The sequence below is a fragment of the Mya arenaria genome, chromosome 9 (genome assembly GCF_026914265.1).
Source record: "Mya arenaria isolate MELC-2E11 chromosome 9, ASM2691426v1".
NCBI lineage: Eukaryota > Metazoa > Mollusca > Bivalvia > Myida > Myidae > Mya > Mya arenaria.
In genome coordinates, this window is record NC_069130.1 from 49,244,736 (window position 1) to 49,260,822 (window position 16,087).

The 16,087-nt window shown below is 33.9% G+C and overlaps 1 protein-coding gene across 1 annotated transcript; it reads right to left on the reverse strand.

Annotated features, from left to right (window-relative positions):
- Window positions 1-11,670: 11,670 nt before the first annotated feature.
- On the reverse strand, window positions 11,671-14,224 carry LOC128246438 (uncharacterized). The gene is made up of 2 exons (XM_052964643.1): window positions 13,880-14,224; window positions 11,671-12,510 (listed from the first exon to the last, which is right to left on the reverse strand). Exons 1-2 carry the CDS (start codon window positions 14,157-14,159, stop codon window positions 12,416-12,418), a joined length of 375 nt encoding a protein of 124 aa, XP_052820603.1. The 5' UTR covers window positions 14,160-14,224; the 3' UTR covers window positions 11,671-12,415.
- Between the last annotated feature and the right edge of the window lie 1,863 nt (window positions 14,225-16,087).

The following is a 16,087-nucleotide window of genomic DNA, read 5'->3' on the forward strand; positions in this document are numbered from 1 at the left end:
TATCATTTTCAAGTACACTGGAAAGGATCAGCTTAAATTATAATACAAATACCACGAATGTTACTGTGTGCCATAAGTATCGTTTTTACTGAAAACCTTTTTGTCTTTTGTCGATGTGATTGGCTCAAACTGATGGAATGATTGGAATGTGTAATATTAAACTAGAACTCGTTCAGATACTCGTTTAGATTTATTATGTGTATGCACAGTTCATTATTCATAACTTAACTGTTGGCACTAAGACATATAACGAAGTCTTGTGTAGTTGATGCTCATTGCTCTTAGCATGCAGGAATTGTACAACAGCAGTACACCGGCCATATAGGACCACATCGCCTGATTACGTACTTTATCTGAAAATGGAAGGAAATATAGTTGTGATAAAATGTATTTTGTAAAGATAAAACTGCAGAAAATAATTGTGAATCGAAAGTTTTATTTTTTTGCAAATGAATTCATTTGATGGTTCCGATGGTTTATTTGACGTTTGGGGCGGGTTGGAAGCATTAAAAATGAAAACAAGATAACATGTGTACTCTATTTATAATATAGATAATGTGTTCCTGGTCTCGATAGAATGATCCGACCCGAGGGCATGCGCGTAAACCGGCAATGTGACTTACCAAGTTACCGCCAACGCAACGTGCTCGGCGGTCAGATTTTTCGATTCGGACTCGACCAGTAAACCATGATTGATATATTTTCTTGCTTACCTTGTAATATAATAATTGGCGTGGAATTCTCTTCTTTTTCTTTGACATTTCATCCCAAAAAAATTGTGCGACGTTGTTTATTGACGTTATGAGGCGAAATAATTTAATATCACTGTTTACGTCAAATAGCCATCTAAATTACATTTTTGATGAAATGTTTTCATGTTTGATTAAAAGTCTTGCATACTTATATATTCAAGTGCGCTTCATTAAAATGGCATTATGTCTTTTTCATTATCTAAAACAATGAAATAAATAAGAAGTGACATAAACGGCATGGGAGTGAGGTGCCAGTTTGATTTTCCAGTATGGCTGGATTCATCGGAAAAGACATTCCGGTGTGGGAGAAATACTTTATAGTTAAACTTCCCTTCGAATCATACTTTAAAAATATTTTTTTCAATAATCGATTTGATTTATAATTATATATATATTCTAGAAGTAAGACTGATATTTCACTTTTTTAGTGTTTATCGCTTCCAAGCACGATCATCTTTAAAATTAGCCCATACATTTTAACCTTCCTCCAACACCTTATGCTGATACTGTTTTCAGGAACATCATTGTTCATCATTTCCTCCTCATCAGAATATCTGAATATCAAACGATCTTTAATGTCACTTAAAGCGAACATTTTTTGTTTTACATTTAAATGATATTTGTTAGATAGACGAAATTTTTGCCTTTTCATCGTGTAACCCTTGTAGAGACAGAATCTGTCATAAACCTTCGCCAAATATTTCCTCATTGCTATATGATTTTTGAATGAAACGAAAAGGAAATATATTGAACATATTGTTCCGAGCGATGATACTTGTTGCTCAAAATAGACATAGCTGCAAAAATCATCTACTTTGCATTCATTTCAAATAGTTTGACAGATAGACGTCTGAAAGTTTAACACCTCATTACTTTTAATATAAGTTATAGCTAGGTAATTAATCTAAGTGTGCAGATGCAGCGTAACATTTAATAACGATCTTGACTTGGCTAATTTTAGGAACAATGAAGGTAGTATGCCTAATTTGTTTCTGTACAAAAAGAGTCTGTCTTTTAAGCATATGATTAACTATAAAGATACTACCTATCAAATATAAGTTATGTAGATACATACTTCGTGGTTAAATGTTTAATTTCAAGTTCGCTTGTTGCACTTACAGCCCACAAGTTATACACAATTCGAGCATTTTTATCTTAACAAAAAATCTTGCGGATTTGAAATCTGCTTAATTGAATTTTGGTTGTCAGAGCTAATTAAATAGTAAATCTGTACAGCGATCCAAAAGGTGGAGGCATGCGCCTGTAAACTAACTTATTTTTTGCAATACCATCTTGGCCTCTTTTTGTAGGGACAGTATAACTAATACATAGAACGACATAGTCCTGTAAAATCACTAAATCAGCTTTTAATTTTTACCATATCATAGAATCAATCATCTAAATTTTTAACTAACAATACATATTTATCAATGGATTTCGATATACATCTATAAACAATAGCGCATTCACCATCGCGAAGTTGTTATGTCCTATACAGGATATAATCAGAATATTCTTCCACTTCGATATCATTAACATAAGAAATCTACGACTTACAATTCCTTTTATATGTAAGGACAATTTAATTGATACCAAACTAGTTTCAGTTTTGGTTTCAATGGTTTCGGCGGCTTAGAAACCTGTTTAGAAGGTTTGTTTTGAAGTAACAAACGCATGGCTCTGTGTACAGTTTGAACAACATTGTGATTTATCTTCAATGCAATGAAACCGCAGATGGTCCATTGCCTGATTTAACTTAAAGGTGTTTCAACACACATGTTGGATCACTGTACACCATGTTGTTTTCTTCAAAGTGAATTAGTGTTCGGATGGAACGAACCGACGAAACCGTAACCGGAAGGTGTTTCGTTAGTTTCAAGAACCAGTTTAAGTTTTCGAAAAACAAACGATAAAACTTGTTTTCATTTCATTTGTAACTGTTACCACCAATACACAGCTCGTGAAACCGATGTTAAAATAATCAAACTAATTTATTGCCAACACAAACGTGTGAGTTTAATACGAGGTTAATATAAGTTTTATATAAGAGTTGTTTGTGTTGAATTCGAGTTTTGCATGAATTTTATATCAGTTTTTTATTTGTGTTTTAAATGAGTTTATTAAGAATTGTATGCGTTTTATATGAGTTTTGTATGAGTTACGTGACACATTCTGAGTGGTCACGTGGTTTAATATGTACATGAATACGACTTGATAAAACATACGTGAGACAACCATTAACACGAGCACCACATTTTAAGCAATCGGAGTTTATTTTCAAAACAGTTTTTGGGCATGTATGATATCTACACAATGGCATCCCCTTTTTGTTCAGTTAATATTAATTGTAATATTGGGGCTTGGTCCACGAATATAGGTTACAATTTAAGTTGTACTTTTGTATTGAATTATATGCATTTTAAGCCTCTGGTGCAAGCATGATTTAATTTGTTTGTACTCGACTCCGAAAAACAACGACACGTAAATTAATAGTATTTCTAATGCTGATTTTTTTAATAATTCCTTTTTAAGTCTAAAGGCTGAGTTCAAAATAAGTGGACGGAACATAGATGGTTGAAGTGTTTTTCATAAATTAATGTTAGGTGTTTTGTGCTAGGTGGTTCATGTAAGAGACAGCTCCGTATTTCGTCCACAGCGTAGGTACTTTTTCTTGACTGGTTTGAAACGTCTTAGTATGTTTGAAAATTTAAAAGCGTTTACGTTTGTGCTATGAAGCGTCGAATACAAAACCGTACAGTATAAGACGTGAATTGTTCATTAAAATTTTAGATAACTGACAGTTTGTATTCAACCAACATATTCTTCAAAACCTTGAACAAAAACTTGTTAACGTATTAACGTAATTAACATAATTTATGAGAAATGTTCCATGTCAAAACATATAAGAGTTTAAACTTACATGGTTAAATGTGGTGAGAGAGTTATCAAGCGCATAATTAAACATTTAGGGGAAACTCGGGCTTAAGATGTTACAAGCTTGTATAGATTGTCTTTGATTCAAACCATAATTTATCAGAGGTTTAATGCTCTGATTTAAACTATGTTAAGATAATCCTGAAGTTATTCAAAGAAGAAATGCTGATTCGGTTGTATAAAGAATTACTTGGTTGTATAGAAAATGTAATGTATCTAATATGTTAATGAACAATAAACGTCTAATACTATACGTATTTATTGAATCAAAATGCAACATGAAAACAATACCGCAAAACAGAAGGCATATTGTTTATTTAAGCAAGTGTGCCAAGAAGGGGGAGGGGAGACGGAGGAGCAGAGAGAGAGAGAGAGAGAGAGAGAGAGAGAGAGAGAGAGAGAGAGAGAGAGAGATGGTATGTGAAACACCAAAAATTCATTCATAAAACACTTCAACCATCTCACTGCCGATGTTTTGTCCACTGATCATAAACTCAGCGTGCAGACTGCAAAATAAGACAAAAGGTTCAACTTTTCCCATCAATATTAGAAATACTACCAGTTTTTAGGGTTTGGTCTTCAGACACGATAACAAATGTAATTAAAATTTTGTTCTTTTGTTTATGTTTGTCTCTTTTATGTTTAAGCGGTATACTTATTATATAAGTCATATACATATTATACCAAGTGAAAAATTAGAATATAAGGAAAAAAGAACCCATATAAAGCCCAAAACAATACTTATAAACTCATAAAGCACATATACAATTGATAAAAACTTATTTTAAACCCATATAAACCTCATAATAAATTCAAACAAGATTCATTAAATATGCACCTTTCAACCCGTTACACACTGGTTATTTGTTATTTTAAATAACAAATATCGTAGGTGGAAATCCCCTCCGGAAACTTCTGATCTGAATTCTTTTAATCACTGTAATAAAATATTATAAATGTAAGCAAGTTAGACAGTTATCGCGGCCAAAGAGTCTTCCTGCTGTCAAATTAAGGGCGTTTTATTGATAATAAACTAGTTTTGGCTGACATGTGTATTTGTTGTAACAGTTTCAAATAAGGTTTAATCTTGTGTTTTACGAAAACTAAACTGGTTATTGAAACTATCGAAACGCTCTCCGGAGACAGTTTTGTCGGTTCGTTCCATCTGAAAACTATTTCACTTTGAAAAAAACAACAACAAAAAAACAACACATGGCAGACAGTGGTCCAGCATGTGTAATGAATACCATTTAGTTAAAATAGGCAAACGATCATCTGTGGTATCATTGTTTTGAAGAAATCCACAAGTAATGGCTCCATTCAGAAGCTCCGCATATTGTTGAAACTGTAGTACATAAAACCATGCAAAACTTTCGAAACAGGCTAACATACCGCCAAAACTCATGAAACCAAAACTGAAACTAGTTTGGTATCAACCAAAACACCCTTAAAAACAAAAATGATAGTCGTTCTAATGGAGCTTTACAACGACACCTAACGTTTTGGGGACATTTCTTCTTTCTATGTACACATACTTATTTTATCATATGATTGTCAAAGTTTTGGGATACCGAGCTCTGACATTTATTATTATACAATGTAAATTGTAAATTAAAAACCATTGTTCTTTGATGTAATTATCATATTTAAAGGTGACTGGTGAAGTACGTTCCACTTAAAGGCAGTTACTAAAGTAGATTGCAAACGTGATTGGATTGTCTTGTTTCTGTGAGTAATGCCATTTTAAAACAATACAACACAAGACCATTGATGCAAAGCATCAAAGAGCGCCATGAATTATTTTGAAATGTTAACAAATTCGTGTTGAAATGAATGACACACGATATATTAATAAAGTTTTTTTTTAAATATTCTTTTGTCGGTTTCAATAAAAGACCACATGACTGCTCGCATCCAGTTCATTTGTTATTTTGTATTTCTAAAGGAAAATTCACATACCACGGGACAAGCTGTTAAAATATTTTATAAAAGTGTGTGTGTGTTAACTTTAAGCCTGATTAGGAACGAAAAAAAGTTTTTTCTTTGTAATGTTCTTGTGTTAATCAAAGCATTTTATCACTAAACTTGATGTACGATTAAACAAACGATTTGTATGCGAACTTTATTAAATAGCCGGCCTACCATGTACATACAAACAAACACAAACTTGATTAGTAAAGGTGCATAAAATATGTAATAGTATAACTGATTAACTAGATAACTAGATAAGATTCGTGTCTCCAGTTATCTAGAAATCTACAAACTTATTTTCCTGAATCCAAGCAGATCATCAAATCCAAGCATATTTCTGCCATATCCTTTATGTAAATATATTAAGTTTGAGAGTAATGTTTGTTCCAAATTTGTATATTCGAAGAGTAAAATGATACTTCACTTTTCTGTATCTATCGAACAAACACGCGACCACTTTGGAAACTAGCATAGCCTATATTCCACCAAAATCTCATTTAAGTACGCTTTTTATGAACATCAAGCGCATGTAGGAATTATCTTTCTTAGTTTAAACATTATATATTTTACAACGATTTAAAATAAAGTTATGATAACTTATACTAGGTCACTCTCGTTGGCACGATGTTGCGCGAGAGTGTGGTCTTGTGTTGTTGGGGAAACCGGAGTTCCCGGAGTAAATCCATTTGTCCGGCTTGGTGACCACCAACCAAACTCACATGCACCCTTGCCGGGAATCGAACATGGGTCATCTTGGTAGGAAGCGAGTACTTGACCCGCGAACGCGACTGGTATGGACGCGACCCGCCGAGACCTTTCCAACGGTACCTCGCTCGCTTCGATCGGACCACAGACGACTGAGATATGCAAGGCAAAATTTCGCCCGCTAACCGGACAACCGAATTATCTTTCTTATTAATCGTTACGGACTTCACTCACTGTGGTAGGATCAGGTTGGAAATTGCCCGACACAAAGGCATGCTCTGTAACGCCGCATAGCAGCATCGCCGCATAAACGTGTTTTTCTTCGTTTATGCGGTGATTTTCAACGCATAAACAGTACGACAACATTTATGCGGCGACGCTCAACGCATAAAGCAGAAATGGCTTATATGGGGCGCACCTGTGCCTTTTTGCCTCATAAAGAGGATTAACTTAACCATTTATTATAAAGCTAAAAAATAGAGTTCTAATATTTCAACAATAACGATGGTGATGACGTTGATTATGATGATTATTATGATGATGATGATTGTGGGGATGCTGATGGTGGTGGTGGATGTGATTGTGGTGATGATGATGGTGGTTGTGATCATGTTGTTGATTATGATGATGATTAAGATTACGGCGTAGCATATTACTGTCATTTTGAAAAAAAATACAGGAAAAGTAGGCAGGCAAATTGGTCAAATTTAAGGTAATATTGTAAAGTTGAGCCAAAATTGAAATTTGAAAATAAATTATTACTCCCCTTGGAGAGTTCATTTCTTGATTACAAATGACTAGTGCATAAAATACAATCAATGAAAGAAAGACGTCCTTGATGACCCTATGCCAGTGTTCTTAGTCCTCTTGTTCAAGTGTCCAAAATTATTTTTGTGTTTTCCTTTCGTTGCCCTGGTTACCATAGATATACGCTGATGACCTAGAAGTGAATAAATTTCACAATCGCACCAGTGGTTCTTGCCAATGAAATAATTCTTAGGTCATCTGAGCAAGGAGAGCATATGTGGAACTGTGAGAATTGTTGGGTTTCTGTTGTTTGTCCGTCGTTAACAATTGACTTTTCAAGAAACATTTGAAATGACGTTGAAAGTGCGCATTGTCAAGGGTACATGCCCGTTAGTCTGACAAAAAGGCGAGAATATATGTTACGTCATACGACGATTCAAATTTTTGATTGTCCCAAATGACGGTGTTGTGCGTTGTCGTAACATATATTCCCGCCTTTAGTCGGGCCAAACGTCATTTCAAATGTTTTCGCAGAAATATCAATTGGTTTGGTTCACATTTAAACCGATCTTACTAAATCTTTGTCAAAATTTACGTCTCTTAAAGTCTAGTTTAAAGCTTGGTTAAGTGGACACAAAAAAATAAGTCCGATCTTGTTGAAACTTTATCAACCACTATTGTACTAGTATGTGTTTTAATTGTTGTTTTTCTTATGCGGTGAAAATGTGCCTTTTTGCCAATCAGAAAGTCCTGTTTATGCGTTGAAAATCACCGCATAAACGTTGTCGATTTCGTTTATGCGGCGATGCTGTTATGCGGTGTTACAATGTTCAGCCATTTATTTGCTCAACTACGGAAAAAAATTATTGCGTGTTAATGGCTATATCTGATATTTTCAAACAACTATCGTTCTTAAATGTGTCCGAAAACGATGTCTCTATGTCAATATTCAACACACTAATTTTTGGTTTTCTGGTTATCTCCCTTTGACTGTTAGTACAATTTTGACGTTGGGTTGGTTATTTATAGGCAATTGCTTTAAAATGATAACCAAACTTTGAAAGTATAAGAAGTTTTAAATTTTTTCTTTATTGGAGGAACAAGCCCAGAAGTCCAACATTCAAATGTACATATTTAAGCAAAAAGCTACAAAAACAAGCTCAGTAGCAAAAAGTTTAAACATAAAACCAGTATAGTGGCACTGGGTAAACGCCAAAGACATAGAACATGAAATCACAAACAAGAACCATAGAAGAACAGCACAAAAATCCACAAAAAGCACAGTGCATACATACTATATAAATAAAACAAATAATAATAATAAACGTATAGGTAAACCCCAAGTACTTCTATGATTAGAGATCCCAACTCTATCTGCAAACGGAGGGATACAATTCAAAGCAACTAATGCAAAAACTTTTCAAAGATACGATGCAGTCATTATTTGAAACTATAAACATCCCACACAGTCTGCCTTATAAAATAAAAGGTTTTAAACTGTGTGATTATAGAGTTTCATAATAAAAAAACATCATTGTACTAAAACTCGGAACAAATAAGGAAAACATTATTAAAAATAAAAGCGACATATATTAGCTAATCTTTCCTTCCAAATGATTTGAAAATGTAAAATATTTGAAGAAAATGAAGTCACATGCCAAAACACTCCGAGTCAGCCAAAAACGTGTTCGCTAAATACGGTTTTAAAGATAACATGAATTAGCAAAATCTTCATAAAAAAATCAAAGGACTGAAAGCTTAGTTATGAAAGGATGCTATATTCAACCCTGTATTTTGTTTCAGCTATTCATCTTCAAAAGCTAATAGGCAAGTGTTCTTCAAAATATTGTCTTTATATCCACGGTTTAAATAAAATCCAAGTAATTCATTAAGTCTATCTGCCCAACTACCTGCTGGAAACATTTTTTTTACGAATTTTCTTTAACACATCACTATCAAAATCGGGATGAGCAATACTATTAGCAATCAGCGATTGACAACTATTGTACTTTGATATGAGATTATAATGACCATTAACAAATTTCGAGAAAAGTTTCCTTAATTTATTATATCTGAAACCCTGTTTTAGAAGTTTTTGCGTCATAAGTGTGCATTTTTACATCTGTACATATTCTAGCAAATCTTATCAACTGTGCAATAAAAACGCCATATGATGGTGAACTAGGAACATCACCATCTAAAGAAGGGTAATTAATTATTTTAAAATTAGAATCATCACGTTTATCATAAAGATTGATACTCAATATATCTTCCTTACCTCGAGTTGCAGATCTAATAAAACGGTTGTATCAGATTTATTAAGTTGCAATTGTGAAGGGTATATCGATTGAATGTTATCTGTAAACACAGGATTATCTAAACTTAGAATATCATCAATATATCTATAAGTGCTATTGAATTTATCAACAAGAGCTAGATCTCCAGACTTAGATAATTTCAACATATATTCACTTTAATAGCAGTATAAAAAAGGTCTGCAAGGAAAGGTACATAATTGGCACCCATTGGAATTCCAATCGTTTGCTTATATAAATATTTACCGAATTTTAGAAAAGAATTATTGAGTACAAAATTTAAAACTTCAATGACATCTGTGCATGTCGAATAGATATATTTATCTGAGCGATCAATAATAAAAAAAGCTTTTTTTAACATTAACTGCCATGTAAGTAGTTTTCTCCCTCGCAGAGAAGCACAAGATGAGGGCTCAAACAACACTGAACTTCCGGCACAAACGTACAAACACCACATACAGACGACACATCCATACAACTGGCTTGTAAGCAGCACTCACCAGTTTTATGACGTCAGCGGTCCATATTATATGTCGTCAGCGGTCCATTTTATATTTTTGGGGAGGTCCGGACCGGCCAAAAACATGATATGGATAGCTGACGTCATAAAAACTGGAGTTTTATAAAAATACATTGATATACGGACCGATCGGCTTTATATACACAAAGAAGGGACACATTTGTGTTAGGTATAATATTACAAAGTAAATGGTTATTCATACCGCAGAATGTATTTTTTATTTAAACACAAATGATGAGAGTGGTATTCATAAATAGTGTTATCCACATTCTACCGCCTGAATGTGTGATTTTTAAAACCAATTATTGACCGTCACTTTATTCACCAAATATATGGAAACGGAAATGAACAGCCATTTGTAAGCTTTCACTCGCTTGAACAAATTTATTCACGACCGAAACTTCGATAATACAGGGAACAACCTCACTGTGGTATTTTTATATATGCCTATTAAATTACTGTTAGTTTTCCATATTGTAGAACAGACGTTTTAAGGTGGCAAACATTTTGATAGACTTCTTAACTTCTTTCACAATTGTCATAAAATTCATAGGTTTAAACCAACCATTTCGTAATTAAACTGTTCAGTTTTGTGTGAACCATTTTTTAAAAACATTTAATTGGTAGCAATTTGCAAATGTTTTTGATGAATATTCTATCATAAATAGATTGATGTACTTGAGGAGAAGTGCAGTGTACAGGAAAGATGGTAGTTTTAGATTGTTTGCCTTTTGTTCATTTAAATTCAATGTTAACACGAAACATAGTGCCGAAAGTCTTTGATGTTTTTACTTCAAACTTCGCTCATATATTTAATTGTCGCATTGAATATTAGTGCAGCGCACAGGAAGTATAACTTTGATTATTTTGTTTGTGCGATTTGTTCATTTGTGCCCCAGGCATAACTCCAAACGTCTTTGGGATATTGATTCGAAACTTCATACACTTATAGATCTTATTGAGATAGGAACCAAGCTCTGTCTTTGCTATCCTTTTTATACTTACTTCTTCTCCAGAGCAAGTCTTTTCGGTATTAACTTTAAACATCATACATAAAGAGATATTACTGAGAAAGAGTGCAGTGCACAAGAACAATAACTGTGTTCTTAATTGTTTAACCATTTGTTTTCATTTTGCTTATTCAGGCTATTCTAAATGAATGTATTTCGTCACACCCTTGTCCGGAGATTGACTTAAAACCTCCTGAAGGGGTTTAAATGAAACTTGAAACATAGATAGAATACATTATGCACAAGTGCATTTTGCAACTTGATTTTGCAAATTATAACATTTTCAATATGTCCATAACGATGCTACAACCCTCACCTTCTACCGAGTTATGTTTTGTATATGTACTGCCTATCGGAGATCACCCATCGCTTCCATCGAATCCTTTTTTAAACACTGTTAAAATTATATTTTTCTTTCCAAACAGACTAACCCAATTTCTTCTAGGATATCATTATAATTACATTTGTTGTTACCATTGGAAAAAAATCTTTTTTAACATTCCCAAAATGTTAGCTTTACAATTGTGTGTAAATAGCGAAATTTACTAACACATATTTTCCAAAGAGAAACCGATTGTTTCTAAGAACCTTGCGCTTCCATTCTTGGTTAACCAACCAACTTAACTAACTAACGCTTTGCAAGAAAAGGAACAGTAATTTGATGGCCCCTACCTAACAATTTTGGTATAATGTATTTATGACGAAAACACTTTGCAACCCGTTCAGATTTATTCATAATAAGAATATGTCAAAATAAACCGATCAAACAGTACATATTAACACAAATAGTTTTATGATATATGTGCAAAATGAGAATAAAACATCTGTATTCTTAGTATATCATAGACATATGTCAGCTTAAACTGATTTATTTCGATTTTCAAGCAAAAACATTTAAACAGAATGATACAATTAAAGGTATTCGACCAACGTTTGCTGCTGTTGCTGACTACACCTTTAGAGGCGTATTTTGGATGTATAAGCACATTATGGCACCATATCCAATTTAACATATTGTGTACATCGTAGAATTTCAATACATCGTAAAATGTGTTTTTGCATGACAACTTATGTTCTTTCTTTCAAGCGCACATGAATGTAATTAGGCATTTTAAAGTCCAATAAACTTGTTTTGGTAAGATGTTTAACATTAACACATGTGTACCATGCCTTAGCAAATTACCTTAAATACCGGGCAAAACATATGAGGTAACATCAAAACTAAGAATACAGAACTGAAATGCAAAAAAGGGTGCTAAGTAGCAAATTAATATGACATAAACGAAGCATTAAAGGAAATGGTATTCAGTCACATGGAGCCTTGAGTAGAAAGCTTAAAGACTGATGCTGATGATAAGGCTTTTCTTGTCGGAAGATGTCGTCATGGCAGCAAGGTTGAACTAGTTGGCGCGCGCAAGGCCGTTATAGCGCAAAGTGTCACGAGTTTAGCCACACGACATGTTACATAAAACCCATGGCTTGCAAGCGACACATTTCATAAACACCTGCACCTGATCCTCTTAACATGGCGCATAACGACATATCACGCATCATATCTGAAAAGACAAAAGAAAAAAACACATATATTCAGTGCAGTTAAATATGTTAGAAGATCTCAAACGTCCAATGACTAAAAATCATCGACAGAGCTGGGTTTTAAGTTAATTGCCATTGGTGAGAAGAGGTATTTAATGTTTAAGACCTTTAAACAGCATCCGCATAACACAATTAAAATAAAGCTATTTTTTGTTACGTGAGATCGCATTTTAAACATAGATCGAGCTATTCCTTTTTATTTTTAAAATGTGTGATTGATGCAGTTTTAGAGATTTTCAACAGATAGTGTGAACTATTTTTTATTGCCCGCCCATATCATCACGTGTTATAAAATTAAGTTTGATTGTAAACGTGCAGCTGTTGGAAAATAGCTGTCAGCTAGTGTTATTTATGTTTATCATAACCGACTTTAAATAAAGATTATCTTATCTTATATTAGCTGTCATCAATAATCATATCAATTGATCATTAAAGGGGAAAATTACACAAAGTCGGAAGTGACTACCTAGTGTTGATTTTTTCTCTTATTTTAAGTAACACATGAACGTTTGCTAACATTTTTCAAAACGTTTGTACAACAAATTTAAACGTTGCTTTTCTGAGTCTAGTCTAAATAAGACATTATCGAATACGGGCCCAGGATCTATTTGATCTACTTTTTTGTTTACATTACGGATGTAGTCACTTTATCACAGTGGTAAAGTTAAACCAAGTTTATTTTTCTTATATGAAATTTTACTTTTTAAACTGTTGTTTAATGTTTACTTTCTTACCATACACAATGTTTGGGGTCATGAAACATTAGAAATCAGTATAAATTCGCGTGCAATTTTTTCAACTGACTTTATATTATGTATAGGATATTTATTTAGTGGTCTCTGGCCTAAATAAGACTGTCCTGTTCAGTGAGCAGTCACCATGTGAAGGTCTTTCAGCGGTTTGTCTCGAAATATTACTTGGGTCGAGAACGGGAGAGACATCACATTTGTTTTGCAAATTTTTAAAATTTCAGTTATGAAAGAACCATTTTGTACCGCTCTGATTGTCAACATTCGAATAAAGTAACTTGTTAAACGTAGCATAAATGTTCACCCCTTAATCATCGACTGGTATTCTTGGTTCCGAGATTTGATCACTGGCCATTTTGGGTGAACCGAATAAGATTTCAATGCCCGTGCGTACTGTAGTAATCCTAGGTACTCCACTGGTATAACGTTTAATAAACAATAATCTGAACACATAGCTTGTCTGCTGCGGGTTTTTTTTATTTCCCATTCTTTCATAGATTTATAGTTGAATAATTACTTAGGCACCCATCATACAACTGCATCAAAGCTTTTAAAGCTATTTACATAATTAATCAAATACCTCCGAATTGCCCTGTCACTGCTCCCATTTGCATAAATCCATTTTCACCACCCCCACGACCGCCTTGGCCTCCTTGGCCTCCTCCGCCATAAGAAGCCGCGCTCGAGCCAGCGGACCCAGCGGCGGCGGCGCCTCCACCTTGGGAATACCCAGAACGACCGGGCGACTCGTTTCCTCCTCCGAGCATGTTTGATAACAGCATCATTGTATAAAAGTCACCTTGTGCCTCCGAGCACGCCACGAACGAAGCCACAATCACAAGAACACACACAGCCTTCATCTTGATTGCGACCCGGAGAGTTATCAACGCTAGCTAAGCATTCAATCTACTGGCCTCTATACTCCCGTACCATCTTTTATAATGCTCTGTTTTAAAAGCTACCACAAAAGTCACATGGTCTAACATATAGAAAACATTTCAGTGAAGTTTTCACGGATGAGAACTCTTCACGTAATCAAATAAAGGAATGTTTAATGTCAAGTTTAATCGAGGCCCGTCAGATTTGTTTGAGTAAGCTAGGTATACATTTAAAAATAAACGTCAAGGCGCAAAGAGACAATGAATTACACAAAGTATGCATTAATCGGATAGAGAATTAAAGCTTTACAAGCAAACGTTTATGGAATAGGGACTTCTAGCTACAGAAGGTGAGCATCGTTGTGAAAAGGGTGTATGGCTTAAACCAACACCAGGACCGAACGCCATAAGCGAGATGCGTTACCAACTGAGTAAACGTGTTAACATTTCCAATCGGATATATATTTGAATCGTCGGGGTCAAATGAATGAACCTTCACCCACGGGAATTTTCTTTCGATTCAATACAGCACACGCAAGCATCCAAGTTTATCAAAGTTTCAAAGTTTATTGTACACTCTGCACATATAATACGTGTGATACGAGGTTTACAACAAATAAACATACACAAATTAAATCGGTCAAGCTGTGTAGGTACTAAGAAAAAGAAGAAGAACGCTATATTCTATCTTCTGGAGTCAACTAAGACAAATATAATGAATATATTTATATTAATTTGTAACAATTTGCAGTAAAAATTGAGGTAAGCGCTAGTTAGCCTGGTGTATTAATAAAATAATCCAGTATAATCTTAAAAAACTTCGCTAAATCTATCAATTTCCTTTCATCTGTTTCATTCATCAATTTTTTATACATAATTGTGTTACAGTTATCACCTTTAATATGCGGTAGCAGTCGTTTTCTTGCATCAACAAAGTGGGTACATTTAAAAAGATAATGAAATTCGTCACCGACATCGTTTGATTGACAAAGATGACATTTCCTATTATTACGTTCAATATTAAACCATCGCCCCTTTTCAATAGGGAGGTGATGATTACACATTCGAAATCTTATCAAATATTGCAAATAGAAATCAGGAACATTGTCAAAATAGCATTCATAACCAAACGTATCCTTAAACATTCTATAATTCAAACATTTGGAAAAGGAATTAACATCAGATGTCCAACTTTGTATATATTGATCAGAAAGTGTTTGATTGATTCTAGTTAATAGCAGTTGTTTTGTACCATTAAAATATTGATTATTCCATACATAACTAATACCACATTCGTCAAAAATATGTTTAACATGATGCATCCACTTGAAATGAGTATCATTGTCATTTAAATGGGTATATACTATTTTATAAAGCTTTGTAGACAGTTTGCCTTCTGTCGATGTAACTAAATTATGCCAGAATCCAACCATACGTTTCTTAATTAAAATCGACAATGGATAGCGACCAAGATCACCATATAACATAACATGAGGCGTGCTCTTTTTAACTCCGAGAATATGTTTAAGAAAATCAGTGTGTACTTTTTCAATAAGGGACAGATCACCATAGCCCCAGATCTCACAACCATATGTCAAAATTGGTACAATGGTGTGGTCAAATAATTTAAGTTGGCAGTCAATGGGGAGGTCTAAATTCCTAATTTTTCTATATAAACTAAACATTGCTTTACGAGCTTGCTCTGTTACATGTTTCTTAGCTAATGCAAAATGCCTGTTTTTCGAGAACAGAACTCCTAGATATTTGAAATGATCAACGACTTCTATTGTACAATCATTAATTTTAATATCTCTATTCCGTTTCATTTTATCGCCAAATACCATAATTTTTGTCTTATCAAAATTAATATTTAGGTTCCACTGACAGCAATAAGAATAAAATGTATTGAG